This window comes from Eumetopias jubatus, unplaced genomic scaffold (assembly GCF_037043125.1).
Source record: "Eumetopias jubatus isolate StellerSeaLion01/CBP00866 unplaced genomic scaffold, mEumJub1_p1.0 scaffold_4, whole genome shotgun sequence".
NCBI lineage: Eukaryota > Metazoa > Chordata > Mammalia > Carnivora > Otariidae > Eumetopias > Eumetopias jubatus.
In genome coordinates this window covers 56,231,073-56,247,971 of record NW_028274810.1, presented here as the reverse complement: position 1 = coordinate 56,247,971, position 16,899 = coordinate 56,231,073, and the positions used below count along the sequence as shown (strand labels likewise).

General features: G+C 37.5%; 1 protein-coding gene across 1 annotated transcript in view; it reads right to left on the bottom strand.

Moving 5' to 3' along the window:
• Window positions 1-16,899, bottom strand: part of DOCK7 (dedicator of cytokinesis 7) — a 217,923-nt gene that overhangs the window by 79,716 nt on the left and 121,308 nt on the right. The window contains exons 19-22 of the mRNA XM_028106855.2: window positions 11,373-11,459; window positions 7,261-7,492; window positions 3,235-3,399; window positions 1,428-1,597 (exon numbers count right to left, since the gene is read on the bottom strand). Coding sequence (XP_027962656.1) covers window positions 1,428-1,597; window positions 3,235-3,399; window positions 7,261-7,492; window positions 11,373-11,459 — 654 coding nt within the window. The remainder of the gene's footprint in view (window positions 1-1,427; window positions 1,598-3,234; window positions 3,400-7,260; window positions 7,493-11,372; window positions 11,460-16,899) is intronic.

The window sequence follows — 16,899 nt, the reverse complement described above, 5'->3', positions numbered from 1 at the left end:
GGAAAATTTCTTATTAATTCACAAATCAGATTCAGTCTACAGAACTGTATTTACAGTATATAAATAATGCTAAGTACTACCTCTATTATAATGAGATACAACTGAGAATGAATACAAGGATAAAAAAAACCTGAGTTCTTTTCCTAAAGATGGAACTATATGGGGGTTGGGGGCATAGGAGCCTTTCCTTTGGCGATTGCTGTATTACTCAGGTTACTTTGCACAAGCCCATGAAGATGTATCTGCACATCACTCCCTCAGGGAGTTCACAGAAAGTGAAAGTTGTTTAATTAGAGTAAGGTCTGTATGGATCCGTAAGTTACTGAAATTCATGTTTATTATTTAAAATGTAAGACTACAAAATATATTTTTGATCTGTGAGCAATTACTTTAAAAATTAAGTTACTTTTAAAAAAGAGCAAGGCTTAAGTTCATTAGAAGCTTCTGAATGTAAAATTTCTTTAACTATATGAACAGGTATGAGTAGTTCTGATGTTTTTGATCAACATTCAAGTATTTCACATAACAAACCCAGATTGTTTAAAAAAAAATCTATTATAGTTCAGGCTAAGGGTTCAACACAGATGCTAGAACATGTTTATTAATTCTTCCTCAGATCCTAGTTAATAGCCTAAAAGTGCCAAAGAAAGCTGGCTGTGATTCCACAACAATGGTATCTCCCTCCTTTCAAATGGCAAAAACTACTTTTGAAATGGTTTGGTCAAAACACAACATAACACTATTTACTGGCCTTAGTCTTACTGTTCTTTTTTCCACTCTGTTTAAACTCGGAATTATTTTTGTACCTGACCTATAAAAAGGTACTAACTATTCCTTTTTTTGAGGGGGTTAATAAAGATGCTGTTAAAAAATATAGTTGGATCTTATACTAGCTGGCTTCTCACTTGTTACCTGGAATAATCATTAACCATCATTAAATAAATCATATTTTTTGAGCTCTGGTGCATCTTTATATAGAGTTTTCCAGTGAAAGGCAGCTCTACTACCAATGAAGGCTAATCAATGGTCTTGATATTTTTCAGAGAAAGGATGGAGGTTCATATTTTAAATCAATGATGTGATGTCCCTTGTACACAGCAGTCAGATAGGTCTCTTTTAACTCTACAGGAAATTAATCTAGTCATTTTTCACAGGACGAAGTACACACAAAAATGTTATATGGACAGGTAATCCTGGACAAATTTCTGAATTTGGCGATTTTCCTGAGCAGAAGGCACAAACCAGTTGTAAGAGCAAGCTTATTTAATAGAAACATGAGACACTTAGTGTAGACTGATAGAAAGGTACAATGTCTTGCCTGTTACTAACTCAAATACATTTTAAAATTAAGAATAAAATAAAACTGGACATTTCTCATTTGTTCATAAACTGAAAACCAAATGTATAGATGAGTATCTTCAGTTTACCTTACTGCCGATGATTGACCGTACTTCATCATCTGGTGACGTGGGAGTCCCAGATATATCTGGGTTACTATTACTAAGGCTCCGAGAACGATTTAAATTAAGGCTTGCAGGTCTCACAGCAGATCTAGCCATTGTGGCATAATGCACTGATCCTCCCAAACCCCCAGGACCTAGAGTTGTATATAGAATAGCACATAATTAAACAAACAAAAAAATTAGTCAGGAAAGGACCTGAAAAAAATCTCTGCCACTTTACAAAATTCCATAAAAATGAGGAATTATTTATTTCTAAATGAAAAATACTAAGTAAAAAAACACTTAAAACTTATTGAGAGCTATACCAAGATATTCTATTTTACAGCAGTTGACAAAACCACATGCAAATAAAGTCATTATCTTGTCAATGTTTCCGATTATATATTAAGTGTACAATAAAAAACAAGACAAAATACACACACACATTATTTTCACTTTAGATAGGAGTATCTAGGACCCAGAATGCTTCAGCTGATGACTCTTCCTTTCTCCCACTCCTCCTACTCTGTCCTGGATATACAGTCACTGGAAGGACAACCAATTTACTGTCAACATCTCTTAAATGAGATTGTGTTTTGTTTCTGCAACTTCATCAATGAAATTTGAACTATAACAAAATGGCATCCTTACGATATACATATATATGTATAATCAAGATACTTCTAAGAGCCCAAGTTATAAAAGCAAGAATTCCTCTAAAATCAACTATGTTCAACCATCATTCAACCATATTCTATGAACATAAAAATACCCAGCAACTGTATCCATAATTTATACCATTTTCTTAAAGAAACCTTTCATATTTGCAAATGACACACAACTGTCAGGTCAGCATGTAAAAAAGATGGTTTGAAAAATCTGTGAAATTACAATAGTACACTGGATGAAAGGTAAAATGGAGAAACATTGTATATAGTCCACAATATACCTTCAGAGCCTAAAGTACTATAATTTTTTAAATCAAGATAGGAAATTACAACCCAGAATATAAGTCAATTACTTCTCTTTTTGCAATTAAGAAATAAAATAAGCTAAAACTTAGAGTCATATTACTATTATGTCTAGTTTTCATAATGAATGTCATATGTATTTCTCACCATTATTAATGTTAACGTCGCCAAGAGCTGGGAAAGGTCACTTACCATCATTAGTGATGAGTGATGGCTCATACAAATATGTGAGCAGGTTGAAAGGTATGCCCAACAAAATCATTAACTAACTAACACCTAACGAGTTATTCAAACCAAGACAGCCCCCCACCGCACCACCACACTACCACCAGTGTCATACAAAGCCAAGTAACCACTTTGGGCGCTGATATTCACAAAGGCTACATTATCTTATTGACCATGAAGAGATTAGGACCTTTCTAGAGAATAAGCTTTTATACTATTGTAGGTTTCACAAAGTTATCAGGGAACTAAGCTATCCTATTTCTTCTTTAATGTCCAACATTCCAAATGACAAATATAACATTCTATTTATCTTACGGTAAAATGCTTCCAGAGACACAGAACTTATTTTCAAGGTTTGTTTCCAAGAATTAATTCAACCAAGCTCTAATTCAAATTAAAGGAAACTGTAGAAATGATGATGCCTGGAGATGTAACTTAATTATCCTTTTAACCCCAGCACCCAGCATATTCCGTGCCACTCAGCAAGCACTCAGTAAATGCTAGCTGTTGAATGGATGCATCCCACTAGACTATGAGATTATTTCCATTTTGCCACGAACATACAAGAGAATTTCAAAGGAAAAGGAATAACGTACCTGGTGATGGTGAATTAGGGTAAGTATTTGGTAGGCGAAAAACGTAATAGATGTATGATGCGAGAAGGCTGTTCCTGCCATGCTGGTCATGATTTCCTTCCAAGTTTTTGTGGAGCCGATTTATAATTGATGCCATGGCTTCAAAAGATGCTTGACCTAGATTAACTTTTAAGAAGAAGGAACACATTTTTGCATTCATTTTTTTAAACTGCAAATTCCAAAAAGATCAAGGTTTATCATCTCTACATGTGTTAAGTATAGTGACCATGCATAGTAAGTGTATAAAGATGGTATTTAATGATTTTAATGCTGTATTAGCTGAATCAAAATTACTTTTCTAAACAAAATTTTAAAACACAATTATTTTACTAATGAAAACTATATGGGTTTGCTCAGTCAAAAAACAAAACATCACCCAACAGGTACCCATTATTTTGCAAAACAATACAAAGCACATAAGAAAAAAAGAAATCTATCTTGTGTATCACCTTTGAAAAGTCACTTCTTGTTTAAAAGAGGACTCTGAAAACCCAATATACAATGAGCATGTTACTCGTTTAAAAAAATATTAACAATGAAAGTAGATTATTAAAAATATCAACTTAAAATACTAAGAAAAGAGGATAGTGAGTGAATAAGCACCATGACTGACATGAGGGAATCGGTAAAAGGATTAGGCACCTGGAGGAACAGGCTGAGGTAAGACAGCACAGCATTTTATTTATTTAGTTAGTTAGTTTAAAGATTTTATTTATTTATTTGACAGAGACACAGCGAGAGAGGGAACACAAGCAGGGGGAGTAGGAGAGGGAGAAGCAGGCTTCCCACTGAGCAGGGAGCCTGATGCGGGGCTCAGGACCCGAGCCGAAGGCAGACACTTAACAACTGAGCCACCCAGGCGCCCCTATTCATTTATTTTTTTAAAAGATTTTATTTATTTATTTAACAGAGAGAGACAGTGAGAGAGGGAACACAAGCAGGGGGAGTGGGAGAGGAAGAAGCAGGCTTCCCGCAGAGCAGGGAGCCTGATGCGGGGCTCAATCTCAGGACCCTGGGATCATGACCTGAGCCGAAGTCAGACGCCTAACAACTGAGCCATCCAGGCGCCCCACGGCACAGCATTTTAAATGCCAGGCTAGCAATACCTACCCAGTCATTCAAGTGAGTATGTAATGAAAATTTTGCAAAAGTTGGGAAATTCTGGTAGCACACTAAATAAATGGGTAAAACAAACAGCCATTCTGGGCGATTAAGCCTCAGAGTCTACGATTTATTTATTTATTTATGATTTTATTTATTTGACAGAGAGAGACACAGTGAGAGAGGGAACACAAGCAGGGGGAGTGGGAGAGGGAGAAGCAGGCTTCCCGCTGAGCAGGGAGCCCGATGGGGGCCCGATCCCAGGACCCTGGGATCATGACCTGAGCCGAAGGCAGACGCCCAGCAACTGAGCCACCCAGGCGCCCCTATGATTTATTTAATCAAGACAGGAAATTATGAACAGAAATGAGGCCAATTAAATTTTCCTAAAACTGGAATAATCCAATAAATGGTTCCTGCTTAATTCCTTTTCCTTTTCCTCATAGTAGCTATCCCAAACCATCAGAACCCTTCTCAAAACTCAGATCCACTTTATTCCCTTCTCAAGAAATTTTGCTTTTTATCTCACAGTAGAAATTTATAGTATTAAAGTCCTCAACGTTTTACCACAAATTTATCCAAATCTGAAATCATTTTTATTTCCCTTCTAAAGGAAGCAGTGCTCCTCTCCTATATAACAATGATCACTTGACTTTTGTCCCATAGGCTTGCTCCATTAATTAAACCTTTTAGCACCTCTTATATTTTTCTCCCCCCTCCACTAGTTACTCAAAGCGCATAAACATGCTCAAATGATTCCATTCTTACGCCATTATCAACCCTGCTTCCTCTTCTAACCAAATTTCTTTGAAAAATAGTGTATACATTTTGTATTCCTTTCACCATGTATATTGCGCTTAATTCTCTGTAATCTGGTTTCTACTTTCACTGTTTGACTAAAACTCTTGTTAATTTCACTAGTGAACACCTCTTTAGTAGATAAGACTGGGACTCTGAAGTCAGTTGCTTGGGTCTGAATCCTTAGGCAAATTTTCAAGTAGAGTGTTCATCACTCTACTTACTTGTAAAACAGTGGTAATGTTATCTACACATAGAGTTGTGAGCATTTCATCCACTAATATAAATAAAGTGCATAGCAATATTGCTGGCATATATTAAAGTGCTGTGCAAATGTCTGCTACTATGGCATTATTATTTTACTTACATAATCTACAAAAATGAACAGTGCTAAAATTTTTTCTTAAAACCTTCTCCTAGGACTCCTGTGACAGTACTCTGTACAATAGCTCTTCAATATTTCTTAATCCACCCCTCTTCTCCAACTCACTGTCGCCTCCTGTTTTGGCAGGACCTCAGAGTTTATTGTATGAAATTCTATAAGATTCCTAATTTGTCTCTTTGCTTCCAGATTTTCCCACTTTCAACCCATCTCCACATAGCACACTCATCTTTATAAAAGCCAAACTGGGTCACATTACTTCCCTAATTATTAGACCAGATCCTTCAAAAACTATTGATTCCTTATAGAATAATAGTCCCAATGCCCTAAAGGATCATGGAAGATCCCATTTCATCTCCCTCACCTCCAACATCATCATTAATCACCAACCCTCCAATTTATGACTACTTAGAGGTTCCTCCAAATTTCCCAGTTCATTTATCTGTCTGTATACCATGCACATACTATTTAATCACCCTGGACTAGCTATTTGCCTGTCAGACTCCTACTCAAGTTTAAATGTTTGACCCAAAAATCTCCTCTATTAACAAGTCTCCCCTAAAGCAGAGAAAGACAATTCTCACATGGTTTCACTCATATGTGGAACATAAGCAATAGTGTGGAGGATCATAGGAGAAGGGAGGGAAAACTGAAGGGGGAGAAATCAGAGAGGGAGACAAACCATGAGATACTCTAGACTCCAGGAACCAAACTGAGGGTTACAGAAGGGAGGGGGTGGGAGGATGGGGGTAGCTGGGTGATGGGTATTAAGAAGGGCACATGTTGTGATGAGCACTGGGTGCTATACACAACTAATGAATCATTGAACACTACATCAAAAACTAACGATGTACTATATGCTGGCTAATTGAACATAATAATAAAAAAATAATTTAAAAAATAAAAATATAATAAGAATAAAATAAAATTCCAAGGAGCTGAACACTCCTCTCCTTTGTGCAACCATTTAACACAGGAAACAGGACTACCTCTAATTCCAGAATAACACAGAAGAAAATGAGAATATAGAGATTCTGAGTTAATGAAGAAAAGAAAAGCTATTTTATTTTATTTTTTTAAAGATTTTATTTATTTATTTGACAGAGAGAGACACAGCGAGAGAGGGAACACAAGCAGGGGGAGTGGGAGAGGGAGAAGCAGGCTTCAGCTGAGCAGGGAGCCTGATGCGGGGCTCAATCCCAGGACCCTGGGACCATGACCTGAGCCAAAGGCAGACACTTAACGACTGAGCCACCCAGGCACCCCAAGAACAGCTATTTTAAATAGAGGATAGCAGATGAGTAAAAATGTAGGCTAGGTAAATCACACATCATGTAAAAAGCAAAATGATTTATCTGTTTGCCTGTTTTCCAAAATATTCTGTGAGATCCTTAAAATCAGGAACTAAGCCTTGGACAGAGCCTATTGGTGTCTGGCACATAGTAAGAGCTTAATCAGTATTTGGTGAGTGGATAAATGAATTTGTTTCCATAATCTGAGCTGAAATCTATATGGCACATTTTATAAAAATGAAAAAAAAAGTTACTTTCTGGCATCAGAAACAAGTAAACATCCCCACCCTCTCCTCCCCCAAGTCAAACACCGTCCTTATAGATAATACATAGTAAATCATGATTCTATTTCTGCAAAAGCTAGAAATGCCACGTTACAAATTTCCTAATTCCCCAAACATAAGTAAAAATTACCTATTTGGCCAGCAATGACAGGAGGTCTAACAACTAAAAGTATCAGTTTATCAAGCAGAAGATGAAGAAATCGGACCACTGGTTCTAACTGAGATGAATTCAATGCTGAAATACTGCTCTTCAATTCATTTTCTAAGTTATTTTCCATTATACGCATGTCTCCAATTCGGACTGGGAACATGTGTTCATCCAGAGCATTGACCAGAGCAAAAAATTTGTCGAGATAAGGATCCTAAAACAAAGAATAAACAAAATCACTAACCAATTATAACTGTAAATTCCCAAAACTTTGGACCATATAAATATAAAATAGCTCGTATAAATTAGTAATACAAGAAAGTACACAATTATATACATTGTTTCCAATTAAAACTAGATCTATTCTCATTTATTATTGTAAAGTGGCCATTCTGAACACTATTAATTAGTCAGAATTCTATTGATACTAATTAAGGATTTTTCCCCCCAGTGTGAGTCCATCCTATTGTTTTAGAACTTACTGACCGTGCAGGTCTATCAGTACAAGGCCTGTGCCCATTATTAGTTTATTACCTCTCAGCTCCATCCAAACCCACCATCGTGCCACAATTTGTAATAACTGGAGCTGGACTCTTCAAATTGCATTTCTCCTTTGTCAGCTGGCCTGTGGTTAGGCTCTGACCACAGAGGGTACAGGAAACAGCCTTCCTTCTTCCTATTTGTTTTCCCGATGGCAGCTAGCAGACGTGAATGCTGGCATTTCAGAGGTGAGGGACATGGCAGCAGTGTTCACACCAGGAATGGTGGCTCCTGTCCCCGAACAGGTGCCCTCCACACCCTGGCAGGGCAGGCAACGTGTGCCCGAAGCAGCAGTGTCCTCTCCTCGGAGGTCTGATTCTTAGCCCTCAGGATCCTCCCCTAGGTTTCTAAGTTCCTTCCTTACCACTTGCTGCAACTGCTATCTCTGTTACAATCACAGAATTTTCTTTTACCCCATTTAGTAGTGAATCACCTTTAACCAAGTTAACAATTATTTGGATATAAATTGTCTCCATTCGAATTACTGGCAATTTCCATCTCCTGACTAAATCCTGACTGCTATTATTTAACCTCCTTCTACACCAACAGAACCACAGTCTTATTTAAAGCAATTCTGTGCCCAGTCCCAGGGCAGATGCTTGGTTGCCCAGCTTGCTTTATACCTACTGATGAGATGTGTATATGACTGCGTGTATAGCGCTGACCAGTGAGATGTGAACAGAAGTCTATTGGAACTCTGGGAAGACTTTTACTTAGTTAATAGTGAAAATAAACTTTAAGACAATAATGCCGAACAGCTTCATTCACATTTATAGTTCTAATATTGTTCTAATTTGATATGTAGAATTTAAATGAATAAAAAATTCTTGAGTTCTAACTATAGATCCAGTAAAGTTCAAAGAGCTACATGCAAAGTATAAAACATAAGAAACATTATTGTGTTTGATCCTTTTAAGAAGATAATACATGATGAAATTGTTCTACATAGTGGCAAAAATTTATAAAATCTTGAGTATTACTCATCAGGACTGTGAAAGCCAGAGTACTACAAAGTAGATACTTCCACTTTATCTTCTCCTACATTCTATAGATTCTAAATCATCTATATATTTTGCCCCAATCTTTCTTTGTCACATAAAGATAACACATGTATCTGCCTCTATAAAAACGAAGTTAGGAGTAAAAGATACTTATACTACCAACTCTAAAAAGAGAAAACTAATAATGACTATAGGAATAAAAAAACATGAAGAATAACGTATTTTTATACTTAAGAAGATATGATCCTATTAAGGGAAAGAATACATTTCAACAGTATACTATAACATCAATCTTATCATTATCAAAAGAGTAAAGACTATAGGAAACAGAACATATCCAGTACCAGAAGAGGAAAAACGCCACTGGAGCCATTCTTTTACTGGGATCTACCTGTATAATGCTTAAAATCTATCTACTACCTTTTGTTGCTGTTGTTTTAAAACATAACAGAGAGGTGCTCGGTCTTATTTTTCCCTACTTTACTGCAGAAAAGAGTTAACATAGCAAGCTTAAGACTGCTATCATTTGGAAGGCCAGATGAGAACCTGGATTCCAAGAGAGTTCCACCTGATAGGGGATGACTTACTACACCTAAATTGTTTGTGCAAACAGTATGGTTTATGCTGAAAACGTGCTCTCCTTCTGGGACTCAAGAATTTTGGTATGTGATAGGCAAAGGGTGCCTATGTTACACCCTATACTAAAAATCCTGGGAACTAAGTCTCTAATGAATGAGCTTCCCCTGGTACACAACATCTCACACATGCTGCTTCCACTCAACCTACGTGACTCCATTAGGAGAGGATCTTGGAAGCTTGTGCTTTCTTTCCTGTGGACTTGATCTCTTTTCCCTTAGGTGATTTTGTTTTATCTTTCACTAAAATAAATCACTGCTGTGAATATGACTGTATGCTGGGTCCTCTTGAGTTCTGCTAGAAAATCCTTGAACTTGAGGGTGGCCTTGGAAATCCCATATCCCACCCCTTCCCTTTTCAAGTTGGATTCCATTTTAAACACTTGCCTCTTCTCACTCTACATTTTCTCCCTGGATAATTACTCAGCCAGTATAGTTTCAGCTATCACACTTATTCTGCCACCTTCAATGTTAAACTTGAAATTAATTACAACTGCCTTGGGATATTTTTATCTGAAGTACATAGGCACTTCAAACTCAACAGGCTCAAAAATAAACTCACTGTAACTCCAGAATCATCTCCATAATCTCTCTTAGCATGCAACCAAATTTACTTCTCTCATCTTTCTTCTTTACGTTAGAAATCACCATCTACCTAGACTCTAAACTCGATGGCATTCAAGGTCCCTCATAATCTGTTACCAGCCTGGTCTTCTTTTCTCATCTATCACAATTTCCCCAGGCACTATAAATTACATTCACACCAGGTTACCTGCCTGTCCTTAGACTACTATCCCTTTGCACTTGCTTTTTATCATCTGAACTGCCCACCCTCTCTCTGTATGGTAAATGCCTACTTATCAATACAACATCTCAGTTCCCAGCAGAACAGACAACTCTCTACTCTTGAAAGGATTTCATTCATACATTTAACACAATACTAACTTTACTGTACTGCTATTATTTTTACACTTTCCCCTATTACACTGTAAGGTCTTTGAAGGGAAGTGTCTTTCCTTGACAGGTAACAACATCCCTGACTGCACGGAGCTTACAGTCTAATGGGGAAAGAACCAATAAATAAATGCATATGTACAATGCGTACATACACACATATTACACACACATACACACACACACAGAATGAGAGAAAGCGAAAGTGCAAGAGAGTACAGGTAAGAGCTAGAAGCAGTAGCAACTGCGGGGTGAGACAACAGAGTAATGGGGCTGCTATGGTGAAGAGTCTCCAGGAAAGGGGCGCCTGGGTGGCTCAGTCGGTTAAGCATCTGACTTCGGCTCAGGTCATGATCTCAGGGTCCTTGGATGGCGCCCCACGTCAGGCTCCCTGCTTCTCCTTTTCCCTCTGCATGCTCGTGCACTCACTCTCTCTTTCTCTCAAATAAATAAATAAATTTTTTTCAAAAAGTCCCCAGGAAAGGCCTGAGGTATGCAGAAGTCTTACTGAAAAGAAGTGCATGTCAGGAGGAAAGTATTCCAGCTAGAGAAAGTAAATATACAGGCTTTGAGGAGAACCTGGCATATTCCAGATAAACAGCAGAGAAGACAGAGCAAATGATCAATCAAACTCTCACCATTTGAAATATCTGAAGTCTATGAGGAATAAAACAGGTTGGATGATGGTTTTCAACTCTAATTCTGCAATGTACCAGAAACTTACAAAAAAAAAAAAGTCACTGAATTGTTCAAAATGAAACCGATGACATTTTGAAGAGCAAAAAGTTTGCTTGGGTGGATATTAAAAGGCTTTGGTTGATTCCTTTAAAAAGTAACTTTTAAATTTATACATTTCTGATATATAATCCCCTAAGTTACAGCAGATAATGAAACTGATTTAAGTACTAGACAATATGTTCATTCAAGTGAAAATTGATCATAAAAATTATTAAAACTCACTTACTTGTGTATGGATAGATGAAACAGCAACAACTTCAACATTAAAAACACCTTTGTGATTATCTACCCATTTCATGCCAGGTAGAGGAACCTATAAAATATTAAATATATTAAATATAATGATCACAGATACTTAAGTTGATTAGAAATTCTGAAAATAAAAAAATTATAATACCTCAATGAGAAAAAAAATCCTGTGGAAATATATTTTTATACACTGTAAATGAATGTAAAGCTTATTTTTTGTTATTACAAAATCATTGTTTCTTACCAGAGAATTAAAAGGCTCAAGGAGCAAAAAGCAGAAAATATACACTCAAAATTCTATCTCCCCAAAGACATATCCCTTTATATCATTCCAAATCTTCCTCTGTGCACATTTTTTACACACCCTATCCTTGCATAGGTTATATAAAACACTATTTTAAACCTGTTTTTCACATGTATTGTGAATCTCTTTTCAATATATTCACATCTACAGTATCATTTTAATATTCTGTTTTCTTGTAAAAAAACGCCTATTTTGTTTTAATAAGGCTGTAAAATATTCACAGCAAAGGAATTCTTTTGTTTTTTTTTTTTAAGATTTTATTTATTTGACAGAGAGACAGCAAGAGAGGGAACACAAGCAGGGGGAGTGGGAGAGGGAGAAGCAGGCTTCCCGCAGAGCAGGGAGCCCGATGCGGGGCTCGATCCCAGGACCCTGGGATCATGACCCACGCTGACGGCAGACACTTAACAACTGAGCCACCCAGGTGCCTCGCAAAGGAATTCTGTTATAAGGGTTAGAAAACTTTCTGTCTGATGTAAATTGCTAGGAATATTAATTAAAATTATATCATAAAAAGTTATTTTTAAAAAGAGAATACATCACTTCTCTCTATTCCTCCTGCCAAGTACAGCGAAAAACCCTGAGCATGAGACACAAAATAAACACTGAAAGGTAGAAAGAAGAATGCAAACGACTAGGGACCTCGGGATGTGAAGAAATATAAAGTAGTGTTCCCTGGGTTTTATTTTTCCATCATAGATCCTGGACTAGGTGCTAAAGAAGCTGGCAACCCAGAAACACCAAAAGGAGTAGACAAAAACAAGCTCCAAGAAAAGGCTGCTCTCTCTAATCAAAGCCAACAAGTGCCCTACTCTGGCCAAACATAAGGAAACAAGTTGCAGCCCCACCCCTCCTCCAAAGGCTGAGGAGGGAGCGCAGGTGTCCACCCTCAGCTGGCTGTAATGAGATGCCCTCGTTCCCCACCCCACCGCCCAACACACTGGGGGTTATCAGAGAAGACAGAGGTGGAAACTGGTCCCAGCCCAGTGGTCACAAGTACCCCGTCAACTGTGGTGTCAGTGGAAGCCAAGCAGGGAGCAGTACCAAGATGCCCCTTCCTCCTCACATACAGGAACATGTCAGCGGAGGCCTAGTGGGGAGCCTGAAATCCCACCTCTATCCATTAGTAAGCACCCTGAAAAACCACTGCAAAGTGAGGAATGTGGATCTTTACCTGTTGCATGAATGTGGCAATAGTGCCTCCCCCTACTGCTAAAACCCAAGGCTTAAATAAGGTCTGAGGTCATAACATAATACCCAAGATGTCTTAGATAGAAAAACAAACCTTGCATCACACCAAGAACCAGAAAAAAGGCAATCAATAAACACTAAGATGATGTAGATGCTGGACCGTCATCATTAAAACAAAACAAAACAGGCTTCAACAAGCAATTACAAATATCCTTGAAATAAATGACCAAAATAGAAAGTCTCAGGAAAAAAACATTTTAGGGATTTCTTTCCCATGGTTTCATTTTTTATCAAACGTAGAAAAGAAAACCGACTAAAGTCAGTTTCCTCTTACAAAATTCAAGACTAAGTTGGTAAGAAATGCAATGTCTCTACTAAGGTAAATAGAGGTTTTGAAACTTTTGTAAAAGAAAGATGGTGCAGTAAATTCAAACTATTCAAAGAAAGAATTAATACTAGCTCTTTCAACCCAAAACACTTGTTTTCGGCTTAAAAAAATAGGATACGCAAATAAAATGAACAAAGACTGCTCTAAATATAGTGGTTCTTAAAGTCTGATCTGAGGATCAGCAGCATAAATGTCATCTGGGCACTTATTGGAGATGTAAATAACCAAGCCCCAACTCAGACGTCCTGCATCAGAAACCCTGGGGGTGAGGTTCAATAGCTGGCGTTAACACCTCTCCAGGTGATTTTGATGCATGCTAAGGTAAGAACTGTTGTCTTAAAACTCTAACAAGCATTGTGGCAATAGGAATGCCATAACAGAGGCGAACATTTCTTTATAGCACTTTTCATGTGCCTAGCACCACTCTAAGCGCTCTTAGACTTAGACAGACTACTATCAGTTTGATCACCAACGTAACCCCTTCTTATAAGCATTAATTATTCTCAACTTACAGATGAGAAAATTCAGGCACAGAGAATATTTTAGTTGGCTCGGGCTGCCATAACAAAATATCATACATTGGGTGACTTAAACCACAGAAAGTTATTTTCTCAGTTTGGAGACTAGAAGTCCAAAATCAAGGTGACAACATGGTCAGTTTCTGGTGAGAAACCCTTCCTAGCTTGCAGACGGCTACCTTCTCACTGTGTTCTCACACAGCTAGGAGTAAGAGTACTCTGATGTCTCTTCTTAAGGCACTAATCATGAGGCCCCACCCTCCTGACCTCATCTGAAACTCATTTGAACCTAATTAACTCCCACAGATCTCATCTCCAAATACTAGCACATTGTGGGTTAGAACGTTGTCAACATATGAATTTGGACGGTGGGGGCGGGATGAGGTAGGGAGACATAATTCAGTCCACAGCAGAGAGATTAAGAAACTTACCTGAGGTTACACAACTAATAAATGGTGAGGCCAGGAATGAAACCCTGAAAATAATGATATACTGCCTTTTGAAAGTATATGAGATTTGAAACAATAAAAACTTTAATAATCCCTACCCTTCAAAAGTTAACCTTGCTAAACTTGATGTGTATTTTCCAAACTATTTATCACCCAATTACTGATGTGTACTTGAGGTGTGAGTTTGGTTGTCACTATACTGTTTGCTTTTATATTTTTATTATAAATGTTCGATTGGGGGGGCGCCTAGGTGGCTCAGTAGGTTGAGCATCCTACTTGTGATTTCCGCTCAGGTCATGATCTCATGTTTGTGAGACTGACCCCTGCATCAGGCTCCATGCCGGGTGTAGAGCCTGCTTAAGATTCTCTCTCTTCCTCTCAATAAATGAATGAATGAATGAATGAATGAATGTTCTACTGGGATACTGAGGTGGGATATTGAAATCTGCATTACTCCTCTTAACTACTGCACCACTGCATGGATATACAAGAATTTAATTCAGCATTAAATTCTTGGTTGATCCATGTAGTTTTCACTTTTTATGTTTTGCTAATACCAGTAATCCTATAATTTTTCCTTCTTTTTAGATGAAACAAAATATATCTATTAAAAATATTATACAGTCTATGTTAACTTGATTTTAAATAAAATAAAATAAGAAATTTTTTAAATGAAAATGAGGGACACCTGAGTGGCTCAAACAATTAAGCATCTGCCTTCGGCTCAGGTCATGATCCTGGAGTCTCGGAATCCAGCCTCGTGTCCGGCTCCCCACTCAGCAGGGAGTCTGCTTCTCCCTCTCCCTCTGCTCACCGCCCCCCCAACTGGTGCTCTCTCACTCATTCTCTCTCTCAAATAAATAAAATCTTTAAAAACAAAAATAAATAAAATAAAAATAAAAATACTATAGTCATATATTATACACTTCCATGTTAATAGTTAAATACATCTATGTTGGCATGGCATGTCCTGACTATGCTTGGTACAACCTGGTATGCTCTTTGTAGAAATGAGGACACAGATGTATCAACCACATTCAACTAATGTAGTTAAAATTAGTGAGCTACTCAGGATGTCACAGATTTAGTCCAACTCTAACTTAGGTCAGAGAAGTGAAATACCCAGTGAACTTGGGCAAACGAGATACTAAAAATACTTTTTTAAAAGGTAGCTAGGTAATATCCTTCACTGCATGTCATTGGTGGTTCATTGCAAAATGGCACTCAAGCTTTGGAAGGGGAGGAACTATGGCAGGATTTGGCAAATGGGTTTATATTTCACAGCCTAGAGTCCCCTCTCTCCACATGCCAGTGAAATGCCTGCCCTCCCCCAGTGGGGGAGTGCGATGAGGGAGATGCAAAGAAATGGCCAATGTTTCTGTGGGGAAAAGAACACAACAGATATTCCTCACTGCCAAATGGCTAATCACTTTGAGAAACTTCGTATGGTCTCAACAAAATTTTCATTTTTTAGTTTTCCGAATATCAACAATCCTGTAACTTTTTAAATTCATACAACAAATATTTATTGAAGGCTCTAGACAGTTTTCTAGGTACTAAAGTTCCATGGCAAACACAAGGTCTGCTCTCAGGGAGCTTACCCACCATTTCTTATAGAGAAAAGTAAGGAAATAAATAATATAATTTCAGATAGTGGTAAGTATTAAGTAAACAGAATTGGATTAAAAATGATAGAGTATATCAGCAGTGAAGTAGAAGGAAGGGTTGGAAATTCATGGAGTAAGCAAAGACCTCTATGAGGAGGTATTATTTTATATAAAATTCAGAAAATGAAAAGAATCCAGCCATGTGAAGTTCAGGAAGAGGAAAGAAAATTCAAAGGCCTAGAAGCAGGAAAAAGTTTAGAAGAAGCTCTAAGTACAGAAGAAGGGGCTCAGGGATGGTAGAAGATGATGTTAAAGAGGTGGAAGAGCTCAGATCCTTTGGAGATTTGGAGGTCATGGAGAAAAATCTAGATTTATATTCTAAGTACAATGAAATGCCAGCAAAATATAGATACACTATATAAACATTATATGTGATCATAAAGAAACACTAGTCTTGGCAGTATCATGCTGAATGAAAAAACCAAGTCCCCCAGAGGATTATATACAGCATAATACCCTTTTCATTAAATCCAAAAAATAAGCAAAGTAAAAATGTATTGTTTAGACATACATATACCTCAATTAAAAATAGTTTTAAGAGGCTAGTTTTCAAAACAATGTGAATGCACTTAATGCCATGGAACTGGACACTTAAAAATGGTTAAAATGGCTAATTTTATGTTACGTATATTTTACCACAATTTTTTAAGCCTCTGCCTTTGGCTCAGGTCATGATCCCAGGATCCTGGGATCGAGCCCCAAGTCTCCCAGCTCAGCAGGGAGCCTGCTTCTCCCCCACTCTCTTTCCCTCCCCTTGTTCATGATCTCTCTCTCTCAAATAAATTTTAAAAAAATACAAAAGCTTAAGCACTTATCATCTATCAGTCATACGACACATGTATAGTCAAATCCAAATGATGCCCATATTCTTTATATATGAGCATACACAGCATGGTAGCTAGAAGAAAACCATCAACCTCCCTTTAGAAAGCTGACCTTGCACTTGCAAATCAATTAAGAATAAAAGCATAACTTCATAAAATCAGA